This window comes from Pelobates fuscus, chromosome 4 (genome assembly GCF_036172605.1).
Source record: "Pelobates fuscus isolate aPelFus1 chromosome 4, aPelFus1.pri, whole genome shotgun sequence".
Lineage (NCBI taxonomy): Eukaryota > Metazoa > Chordata > Amphibia > Anura > Pelobatidae > Pelobates > Pelobates fuscus.
In genome coordinates, this window is record NC_086320.1 from 57,122,190 (window position 1) to 57,135,144 (window position 12,955).

Consider the following 12,955-nt stretch of genomic DNA (forward strand, 5'->3'; position numbering starts at 1 on the left):
AAGCCAGCACTGTGAATCACCTTGAGAACACCATAGCCAACGAGGCACATGGAAGCAGTAGTCATATACAGGGAGTGCAGAATTATTGGGCAAGTTGTATTTTTGAGGCTTAATTTTATTATTGAACAACAACCATGTTCTCAATGAACCCAAAAAACTCATTAATATCAAAGCTGAATATTTTTGGAAGTAGTTTTTAGTTTGTTTTTAGTTATAGCTATTTTAGGGGGATATCTGTGTGTGCAGGTGACTATTACTGTGCATAATTATTAGGCAACTTAGCAAAAAACAAATATATACCCATTTCAATTATTTATTTTTACCAGTGAAACCAATATAACATCTCAACATTCACAAATATACATTTCTGACATTCAAAAACATAACAAAAACAAATCAGTGACCAATATAGCCACCTTTCTTTGCAAGGACACTCAAAAGCCTGCCATCCATGGATTCTGTCAGTGTTTTGATCTGTTCACCATCAACATTGCATGCAGCAGCAACCACAGCCTCCCAGACACTGTTCAGAGAGGTGTACTGTTTTCCCTCCTTGTAAATCTCACATTTGATGATGGACCACAGGTTCTCAATGGGGTTCAGATCAGGTGAACAAGGAGGCCATGTCATTAGATTTTCTTCTTTTATACCCTTTCTTGCCAGCCACGCTGTGGAGTACTTGGACGCGTGTGATGGAGAATTGTCCTGCATGAAAATCATGTTTTTTCGTGAAGGATGCAGACTTCTTCCTGTACCACTGCTTGAAGAAGGTGTCTTCCAGAAACTGGCAGTAGGACTGGGAGTTGAGCTTGACTCCATCCTCAACCCGAAAAGGCCCCACAAGCTCATCTTTGATGATACCAGCCCTCCACCTTGCTGGCGTCTGAGTCGGACTGGAGCTCTCTGCCCTTTACCAATCCAGCCACGGGCCCATCCATCTGGCCCATCAAGACTCACTCTCATTTCATCAGTCCATAAAACCTTAGAAAAATCAGTCTTGAGATATTTCTTGGCCCAGTCTTGACGTTTCAGCTTGTGTGTCTTGTTCAGTGGTGGTCGTCTTTCAGCCTTTCTTACCTTGGCCATGTCTCTGAGTATTGCACACCTTGTGCTTTTGGGCACTCCAGTGATGTTGCAGCTCTGAAATATGACCAAACTGGTGGCAAGTGGCATCTTGGCAGCTGCACACTTGACTTTTCTCAGTTCATGGGCAGTTATTTTGCGCCTTGGTTTCTCCACACGCTTCTTGCGAACCTGTTGACTATTTTGAATGAAACGCTTGATTGTTCGATGATCACGCTTCAGAAGCTTTGCAATTTTAAGAGTGCTGCATCCCTCTGCAAGATATCTCACTATTTTTGACTTTTCTGAACCTGTCAAGTCCTTCTTTTGACCCATTTTGCCAAAGGAAAGGAAGTTGCCTAATAATTATGCACACCTGATATAGGGTGTTGATGTCATTAGACCACACACCTTCTCATTACAGAGATGCACATCACCTAATATGCTTAATTGGTAGTAGGCTTTCGAGCCTATACAGCTTGGAGTAAGACAACATGCATAAAGAGGATGATGTGGTCAAAATACTCATTTGCCTAATAATTCTGCACTCCCTGTAGTGTGGACAATCACCAGCGGGGTCTGGACAGCTGGTAAAGATTGAGAATCAAAGGTTATTTCATTATATACGAAGTTTGTATGAGTATGCCAAACACCAGAGATTGGGGTAGATGTGCAACGCCACAAAGCCAACTGACCTTAAACATAGAGTTATAGATAAACAGGAGTGCTTTGAAGTCATTACTGAGAATAAGAATCTTAGAATCTCAGAATAACCCGGTCAAAGAGCATCTAATTGCATTAGTAGAAAAACTTACACATTGCTGTATAGTGCCTATTTTCTAAATAAAAAAAAAAAAAAAGACGCTTAAGCATTTTTGCCAAGAAAAATTGTAAAAAATTGCCAAACACAGACATTCAAAGTTCTGTAAAAACTAACCATAACATACTAAGCACAGTAAATGCAGCCGACGGTAGTTCTACCATGTATTGACTTGGAAGTGTGCAAACATATTTGGTTATGTTCCCTTCAAATTGTTCACTTAAATCAAATCCTAAAAATTCCAGTAAAGTTCATTTTAATTTTAAAACGTAACACAAGCGTCCAAGGGGACTGTAGTGTTAAATTATGCAAGGCACCAAATGGACATTTTTTTAAACAAATATGTTTCATGTACCTGGGCAAGCCACACATATGTTAACACTCCAGGATCTGTGAACATCACTACATGAATGTTTAACCCCTTAAGGACCAAACTTCTGGAATAAAAGGGAATCATGACATGTCACACATGTCATGTGTCCTTAAGGGGTTAAATTACAACTTCACTCCACTGACATGGGATATTTCGTACATTGCTTTTATAAACTCTTTAAACACATTTGTGTCTCAGAATCTACAGATGTATCTTTAAATGTCTCAAACTGTATTTCTGCGATACAAAGCATCCATTGCTTCCTGAGATAGTTATCTGTAATACCTTAAAAGTACGCAGGAAGAAACATCAGATATATCTATTGCAGACATATTCATGTACAGTAAACGTCCAGTCTCTTGTATTTTGGGTCACCTTTGGACAACCTTTGCTGGTGAAATCTTATATTAGATTAACAATCATTTCTGGCTTGTTTCATCAGAACAATTTAAACTGACTGTTCCCCTTCCTGTTTCAAGCAAACTTTGACACATCTCCCTGGTATGGATTACGGTCTGCTATCTATAGTCACTATGAAACTAAACAGACATACAGAGGGTTTCAGGTCTCAGACTTCGAATAACTTAATAATGGTGAATTGCTGATGGTTTATACATTATCAGCTGTGTTCCAGCAAACTATTCTATAGTTATTTAAAATTGTTAAAGTGAACCTTTTTACATACAACGTGTTGACAATTTTCATTCAATTAGTTATAGTCTACACACTGTACTTGCAGAGTTGCCAGCAAGAGTATAGATTAAAAGACATACTTAAAGGACCACTATAGTCACCCAGAACACTTCAGCTCAATGAAGTGGTCTGGGTGCCAGGTCCCTCTAGTTTTAACCCTGCAGCTGAAAACATAGCAGTTTCAGAAAAACGGCTATGTTTCACTGAGGGTTAATCCAGCCTCTAGTGGCTGTCTCACTGACAGCCACTAGAGGCCGCTTCCGCGATTCTCACTGTGAAAATCACAGTGAGAAGAAATTGGACGTCCATAGGAAAGCATTGAGTAATGCTTTTGCTATGGACGGTTTGAATGCGCGGGCGTCGTCAGGAGGAGAGGTCACCCGCGCCGGATTAAGGTAAGTGGCTGAAGGGGTTGTAAACCCCTTCAGCCCAGCGGGAGGGGGGCCACGAGGGTGTTTTCCTGGCACTATAGTGGTCCTTTAACTGGAGAAAATTCCCTTTCAAACACAACACAGAGTTCAGGAAGTGAAGAAGCATCCTACAAATGTACAAAGCACAAAATATCTTACAGAGCAATTATAGATCTAATCTACAAATTCACTAGCAATAAGTATAGATGAGATTTTCTTTTCTTTAATGTAACAAGTAACGTATGTGCATAAATAATATTGGCATTTATGTGATGCCAACATGTTTTACAGTATTTTACAAAATCAATGTGGGGATGGAACAGTAAATGAAAGATGAAATCATTATACATGTTAACCGAAAACAAGGTTATTGAAGGCTCTGCTCAATTCGGGCGCAATTCATAGGCTGAGATCGTCACAGTCAATTAATTAAATCCAAATAAAATGTAAAACGGCTCTCTCTAATGCAGATGATGCTTCACTTTAGCTCTATTGATCTATCTATACACACACACACACACACATATATATATATATATACACCGAGGCAAAGCAGATATATGCCTAACCATATGAAAAAGGGGGATAGAAGGGAAAAACATATTAGTGGATACTAAAGACTTCCCTTGTAAATAACTTCTTAAAAGATTGATTGAACAGAGAACCAGATAGGATCATTAGCAGAGCAGAGTGACCAAGAAAGGGTGTACCCTTATATTATTATATTATTGAGGCAAAGCAATTAGGGGTAGAATTGTTAAGAACTTTATAGGTGAGTGTTAGTGTCCTGAATTGAATCGTAAAGATCATAGAAACCAATATGATGAATGGTAAAGGGATGAGGTGTAAAAGGAGCTACGAGAAAAGAAAACAAGCCTAGCAGCAGCATTCATTGTGGATTATGGCGATAAACTAATTAGGATAGAGTTACTGTAATCAATACTGGAAACTGGAAGATCAGCCACGCTCCTTAGCAACATCTTGTGTAAGAAAGAGGCTAATGCAGGCAATGATTTTAAGGTGAAAATCACAGGATTTGGTGGCAGACTGGAAATGAAGTGCAAAGGTAAATGCAAGATAAAAACAAAGTTTCAAGATTAAAAGGATTGGCTTATGGGTGTACCATCACCTTGCAGGTACAGGGACAGCAGATGATTCCATTTTATAAGGATGGAAGATGAGAAGCAGTGTTTAGAATGTTGCAGAACAAATACTGGGGACAGAATATAGGTAGCTGGTGGCACATTCTTTAAGGGCAAGAGAGAGTGATCAGTGCTGGAGAGGTATATCTAGGTTTCATTGGCATAGAGTTGGTACGGCAATCCAAAGGACCTAATACATGTACCAAGAGAGGCAGAAAATAGAGAAAACGGTAAAAAACTGGCTGGGCTCGTAGATGTCCATGCGTAGTCTTCAACAGTATGGTATATGCATCATCTGAGGTGGGTACCAGTATGTGAATTATTGTCTATATTGTCTATGTCAGTGCATACCTAGTTTTTTTTATGATGATTACAATTTATTTATTTTTTTGTCAATTTTTATAGCATTAAATACTAAAAGCAGAAAATTCAAAGTTACAGAAAGAGACCAAGCGATAAAGCAAATAATGATGTTATGGCTTGCCCTACTGATTAATAAGTAAAGAGAGTAACAAAGTACAGAGAAGGTCATCATCAGTACGTAGATCATGGACTTATCAAAGGGTTGAATATTAAGGCTTTTCTGAAGACCGTGAAAGCTCTATGTGGAGTGGCGTTACTGAAATGGTGTAATGTACTTCAGAGGAGGAATACATTGTGTTGCAAACGTTCCTCAACTCCCAGACATGCAGAAGGGTAGCTTGTACAGTGGATGTTCTACACAAAGTATGATAGAACATATGGAAAGCAGCTCTCTGTCAAAGCAACACATGCCCTGCTATATACCTCCCCACCAGCAGATCAGTTCATGTAAACGGGTAAAATAATGAAATGTCTTTGCGGTCCATCTACAAGTTCATCTGATTGAAAGGCAGTGATTTTTCGAGCTGCAGTAAGCAGTCTTCTTGGACAAAGATTATAGGCATTGGTAAATTGCCTTGTTAACCAGCGGAGACAACGTATTTTGAGGAAAAGCAAAACACATTGAATGGTTTTAAGAAGAGAAGAATAGGTTTTAATAAAAAAAGTAGCCTACACATCCCTTTTCAAATGTGCTTTTGATTTGCAGAAGAGGAGAGAAGTAAAATGTTTCGGAGTTTAGTGGGGAGTGGAATGTAAATTACTAACAATCACTGTCATGCATGGACCAAAACATTACTGGGCAGTGCTTTTCACATTAACAGATGCTGGGGCCTAACAAATATGAATTTTTCTACTATTGCGGCACTGGGATAAGGAGCCGAAGCAAACTATTCCTAAATATGGTTAAAAACCAGAGTAAAATTATTTTGCTAATGGAAGACAAAGGAAAAGCATGGATTTGAGTATATATTTATAGAGCAAGAAACAGTTTAGTGCGTTATGACTAACCATTGAATAGCCGGCTGCTGTAGACTGGACTGGGAAAATATTGTTGACTAAGTATCATAGGAAACGCAGTCCAATACAGCTAGAGTCCTTGAGGTTCGCCATCACTGATCCAGTTCTTAAGTGCATTTTATTGACTTGGCAATTTTTACAAAATTTTCACCAAGTCTAATGTTGTTTCTTTCGGTTAACCAGAAACGGACCATAAAAAAAAAAAAAAAAATCCAGTTCAATGGTATTCCATTTAAGCTATTTTGTCAAAAGGTTTCTAATCCTCTTTTTTGATTTTTCTCGATAATCAAAAAGAATAAAGAGATCGTATATAAATTAAACTGTCCATTCCAATACGTGCGGTGGGAAAAGACAGAAGAATATAATTAGTAATTAGTATTCTTATTATCGTTAAATGTCTTAAACATATAACTTAAGACAATTTAAGATTTTAAATTTACCACGATCTTTACAGGTCAGAAACCCACAAGTCGGAGAAAAAAAAAAACGTTCCACATTATCCTAAGACATCTCATGACAGATATCCATATGTACACAAAGAGAGAACAAAATCACCTTGAATGATTTAAAACTTGTACCATAATTGTCTCAATAAGGTAGAGTTCCGGAATGAGGGAACCGGCGTCAGCTACATTAAAGAATTGAAAATATCAGGATTATGTGAACATTTGGTTGGCATTATTCCCAGTGCATAAACCACTATAAAAATAAACTTTTTATAAAAAGGATTTATCGTATCATAAGTAAGGGGAATTTCTTTTTTTTCTTCCTCCCTCCCTCTTTATTCAGAAGAGCGAGTTCCCAGATTGAGAAACGGGTGAAATGTTTAGCTTCTTTAACTCCTGTCTTTTTCATCTCCCTTGCCTTTCTGCATGCGTCGGCCCACACTTTGACATCTTAACTTAAAAGACAACACTGGATTGCTGCACTCGTGTTTCAAACGGAAACAGCGCAACCCAAGACCCAATTCCTGGGTGTGAAAAGAAACAAATTTTCTCATATGTGATTTTAACGGTAAAGACTTGCTTTGATCTCTCTGGTACAAAGAATAAAAGGGCATAGGGTGGAAATCTGGGCACTCCATACAGGATATGATGAGACGATGGTTAATTGGAAACATAATAATGTCACCTGGAAGTTATTGATCACAGAAAACTTTGATTTCCACAAAAATGTGCACATGGGTACAGGAAAAATAGAAACTGGATGATGTGTTCATGAATACATGTACAAACATGGGCTGTTCACATGTTGGCCTCACCGATCCCTGCCTTCAAGACCAATTTCACATTTGCTAAGTCACGATTTATATTTTGATGCGAAGGGCTCCATGATGCTAAAATACATCTCAAACAAAAGTGATTTGGATTTGCATTAAAGACTGCATTACAGCTATACAGTATTATAAATCGACACATATACAGTCAGAAGGAAGTTTGCTTAAAGCTGTATATAAGCAGTGTATATGTGAATGGCCTTAGTGTATATATGTATGTTGCCATGTTTTGGACGCATTAGTTCTCGTCAAATAGACTTGGCAACCTTTAGCGTTTCAGTTATGTGCTGAATAAACCGTTGGCCATATATAAATAAATGTTTCGATATATCGAAAGCAAAAAGCACGCAAATGTTTTCAAAGACAATTAAAATACAATTTTAACATTGACAAAATTGTATAGATAGGTTTGCAAATGTCTAATAAGTAGAATATCCCATACTGACATTGAGTCTTTGTGGACCAAAGATTTAAAACAGCATAAAATACTAATGACCCATAAAGGGACACTATAGTCAATGAACAACTACAGCTAAATGTAGTTGCTATGGTGTCTACGGTCTGTCCTTGCAAGCATTTTACTGTAAACACTGCCTTTTCAGTGTTTACATTGCTCTCTAGGGACACCTCCAGTGACAGTCACTCAGACGGCAACTATAGGTGCTTCCTGGTTCAGTGCTGCACAACGAGCAGCACTGACTTCTAGAGTCTTAACGCTCTGCATGCAGGTGCTGAACTTTCCTCAGAGATGTATTGAGTCAATGCATCTCTATGAGAAAATGCTGCATGGCGCAGCAAAGCGTTTCGCCATGCGTGCGCCTAGCCTCCCAATGATTTTCTATGGAAAAATATTGGATTGGCTAAGTAAGTCAATCTTATGATCTCAGCCAAAGGCATATTGAGAATGGAGGCAGTGCCGGTGGACCCACGCAGTGCTGAAATAAAGGTGAGTTTTATATTTATTTAATACACATTTGTATTTCTGACCCTTATAACATTACCTTAACCCATTAAACCCATATTCATGACCCCTTAAGGATCACAAGTTGGTTGTTCAAAAACCTACGATAGTATGGAGTATTATTTTTTTGCATTTGCAGCATTCAGTGAATGGGACATTACATTTTGATCTAGAATTGGTAAATAACATATTGCTGCCTGCACTAACATATTCTGTTTTATGCATTTTAATTCACTTGCTAATTTTCTACCATTGATGTTGAACTTTAATTAGCCAAGTTGGGGTGGGCAGAGGTAGTTATCACTCCTCCGGTCAAGAGATTTAATGTAATATTTTGTATGCTGGCAATAAACCTGTGAAATTTATAGAGTTCTTAAATATGCAACAAACATAGCGATTGTTTTCTACTACCCTGTCAGTGTTGGCTACAGGATCCTCAGCAAGGTGAGAGGCAGTGATGTAACGAAACATGCAGCATATCACAAGTGATTAGGGTGCAAAAGCTGAAGGATCTCTTACCTAGTGGTCAAAATACGTACAATAAACAATAATCAACTGCAAACCAATTATTATAAAACTATGCATTTTATTATGTCTCATTAAATAGATATATACAGGTACACACATACATGTATCCTATATGAGGGCATAAATACCCAGACTAAATATACATCACAAATCAAAGAATGTATACAATTAATATAAACATAGCAATAAATACAAAAAAAGTATATTGAGCTAAAGAAAAAGTATAGCGATATATTGCCAGAAACAATGCTGCAAACGGTGTTTAAAATGTCTTATGTACAAGAGCTCCGGGCATGGCACATTAGACCACCAATGTTTCGGCATATGGCCTTTCTCATGGGAGGGTAATCATACAATCCATGTCTGATACCCAACGGCAGGAAAGCAGAACAATATTTGGTAATCTGGGTCAAATCTGGGAATCTGGGAATCGGAGCAAAATACCACTAACGAAACAGGAACAATGAAAGCGGACAGATAGTTCTTCTTAAAAAGGCAGTTCTTGTACCTACTTGGCTTTTGCTGGCTGGGAGAAATTAGATCAGAAAGGAAGCTCCTGTGTTAAAACCTAGGTGCCCTTAAAAAGCAAGTACCGTAATCAGAAAATATCAGGTGGTCGGAATTGAACAGATAAGCATCTGGAATAAACCCAGGAAAACAGGTTCTATAGTGGCACAGCAAGCAGTGCACAGCAGCAGAGAGTGAGAACCAGGGGTTCATGTCCAACCAGAGGTAGATTTCCTGACATACACAGAAACGGATTCTAGACTTTTTGTTCTAGAATCCCTGTATTAATCAAGCACTATCTAGTTCCAATGAGCTATATTAACGCAATCTAACAATTTACAGTCATGTGCTGCTTAGGGGCAATCTAGATACATGTTTTTAATTTAATGTACAAAATTTATTTTCATTTCGTCCTTTGATGCAGCTAAACTTTCCGTCCATACCCTGATTGGCAGGCATTGTGATTCATTCCATTTATTCACAATTTCCATCTTCTTTCACTTATCTGTTTAATTTAGATCAGAAACCAGTAGCATGACCTCGATTTCAATTACCAATTCTCACGTTCATCCTCTGCTGGGTAATGTATTCTGTCTTCACTCGACTCTGCTACTACCCTGTCCTTTCATCTATTCTTTACTAAAACATAAATTTCTTATTAGCGAGCATTTGGGGATTTCTGACCAGAATCTGAATTTAAGAAAATTGGATACATCAGATTTGGAAAAACTATATCTTTCAGATCCTGGTTATGCTTATTTGGCTGGCGACACAGGTCCTACAATGGACTCTATGTCGAAGTGGGAGAGTGAATTGGGTGGGGTATATACAGTCAAGGAATGGCATGATTTTCTAATGTCATTGAAAAGGATTACACGATTTATTAATCATTTGGATTCACATTTTAAATTAATTTGCAGATGGTTTTTAACTCCATCTACACTGTATAAGCTAAAATTGTCAAATACTAATGCATGTTGGAGGGAATGTGGTCAGGTAGGCACACTCCATCATATTTTTTGGTCCTGCCCCAAACTAGACACATTTTAGAAGGATGTTCATTGACTGGTTATTTCTATAATCGACCATAATGTACCCCTATCACCGGAACTGGGTATATTTAAGAGATTCCCTGATTACTTGTCAAAAAATAAGACTAATGTGTTAGGCCACCTACTCATATCTGCCACCTCTGTAATCCCCCGACACTGGAAGTCAACTACCCTACCAACTATTAGCAAAGTTCTTAAATCAGTCTTTGAAAGTAAGAATTGTGAGCTAGCACTCTGCATACCCTCTGAAAATGTATCTCTTTAACCCCTTAAGGACACATGTAACATGTCATGATTCCCTTTTATTCCAGAAGTTTGGTCCTTAAGGGGTTAAAGCATGAATGGGCTGTGTGGGAAGAGAACATTAGACATCAGTACTGAGATCCTGGGTCAAGTTTATGTTCTTAGATATGATCTGAACATTCTACGTCATTGTAACAAAACGCGGTTTCTTGTTTAATGAGATGTGATGAAGAGCATATCACAGGGGACATTCTAGCAGTGAATGGCATAGAGAGAAATATGTAAAATATACTTGAGAACTGTCTCTTTTTTAGGAGTTACAGTTCAATTACAATGCTGCTCCGACCTACCTATCCTCACTAATACACAAATATTCCCCGTCTAGGCCCCTACACTCTGCCGGAGACCTACGTCTAACCTCTGTTTGTACTCCAACCTGTGATCCTATGGAACACCGTTCCCTTCTCTGTTAGACTTTCACCCAGTCTCCATTCCTTTAAAAAACATCTTTGAAAACATACTTCTTTGGGAAAACATATCTATTAAACTGTGAACAGTTTTCCCTCCCCGCACCGTGATTCCGATCCTGCAACTGTCATCAAAATAGAACCCTAAGCCCTCAGTGAATACTATCTTAGCAAGCTACTTTTCTACCCTACCCTTACCTTTTGTGTCACTATACCCCACTCCCTCTAGCATGCAAACTCAATGAGCAGGGCCCTCAACCCCTCTGTTCCTGTGTGTCCAACTCATCTGGTTACAAATACATGTCTTTTAGTCCACTTATTATACAGCGCTGCGGAATTTGTTGGCGCTTTATAAATAATAATTATCAAGTTTGCCATTTTTTTCTCTTAACTAGATAGTGAGTGTGGTACTAAACCGGGGAGAAAATATAACACTATCTGCTAAATTTGAAGGTTTTTCCATAAACTGCTGTATATTGTGAATATACATCCTAGAATCATTCTAATATTTAGGTGACTCATGTGGATGGTGCGCACAGCTCCACAGCAAATTAGACCTCGGAAAATTGCAACTTGACGCAAAAAAAATGCAAATAAAAACTAGAAATAAAATACTCTGATTTCGTTTTCAGCAAGTCATCAAGTCCTTCAAAATGTCCCCAATTGCCACATATATAGAAAATATATATACATGAAAATATATATAGACAATAAGGCAGACAGAACAGGACTCAGAGGGATGCTCGTTTAAACCTTATAAAATTCAATATATCAGTTTAAACACACATTTTACCTTTAAATACCATAATGGGGCTAAAGCACTGAGCACATAGCACTGGCAAAATCTGCCTACTAAAACCAACAGCAAGACTACAGGATAAAGTGGAAAAGTAAATGAAATTATACCTTCTTCTACAATGGGTCTTGGCACCATGAATGGTATCTCTTGGATTGGTTCCATGTACTTGTGGCCAGTACTCATGATTTTGATTTGCGGCAAACAGAGAACAAGCGTTCCTGGCATAGAGGCCTGGCTGTGGTACCAACTCCTCACCGTCCCCGGAATGTCGCTGGATACAATGGTACTGAGAGAGGGCAAACTGTCGCTTGGAAAGAACACGCAGCATGTCTGAAGTTCAACCTGTAACATTTAAAAAAACACGAAGCAGTCATTAAAGGTGCATTCGTGGTTCAAATTTGGTTCACATAATTATTGTTTGCATTGTAACAATGTCACATTGAAAAACATGCAAAAACAACCAATCAAAAAAAACAGTAATAGATATAGAAATTAAAATTTGAAAATGTGAGTTGACACATTTTATTTTTTACAAGTTCAGTAGGCTAATTTACATAGCTGAATGGTGAAGCAGTGCTTCGCTATGCAAATTATGTCACGGTTTGGGCTCAAGACTTTAGCAGAAAATAAAGAAAACCGCAACCAGTTTTTTTAAAATATAAGAACTGGGACAGCCTCAGAGCACCATAATTACTACAACAAGCAATAGTGGCTATATAGCATTGAACATTCACGCAGTATGTGGCTGACCAACAAGACACTAGATGCAAATGTATATGAAAATATCTGTATATGCTGTCACGGTAATAACGCACATCTTAAATACAAAAAAAAAAACACAATTTTTTTTTTAAATTGCTGTGCATGTATGTCTCTGAATGATGACTGACCAAGCATTATAGTTTTTGTAATATCTATCTATTAGTGCACGTTGGCTGTGTGTCACCGTAGTCCGTAGTCATTGTATTATTATATAAAGCAATTTTCCAGCCACCAAGCAAATGCTCAGCATAATGTAACTCTTCCTATTGTATATGGGGTTGTTGCAACGCGAGTGAGATGATAATTGGCATTTGTGGTTAATTAATAAACAAAAACTTATTGGGGGGAAATGTGCACCTGATAAATGTATTTATTTAAGGTTGTGAGAGCCCACAATAAATATAAGATATGGCAAATTGCTTCCATTCCTGGTGGTTGTGACCTGATTTCGCACACGTGATGACACTAACAACATTTCGC

The 12,955-nt window shown here is 38.1% G+C and overlaps 1 protein-coding gene across 2 annotated transcripts in view; it reads right to left on the minus strand.

Moving 5' to 3' along the window:
- VPS13B (vacuolar protein sorting 13 homolog B) overlaps positions 1 to 12,955 on the minus strand; it is an 843,188-nt gene that overhangs the window by 409,430 nt on the left and 420,803 nt on the right. For both annotated transcript variants that reach the window (XM_063451210.1, XM_063451211.1), the window contains exon 23: positions 11,821 to 12,055. In XM_063451210.1, coding sequence (XP_063307280.1) covers positions 11,821 to 12,055 — 235 coding nt within the window. The remainder of the gene's footprint in view (positions 1 to 11,820; positions 12,056 to 12,955) is intronic.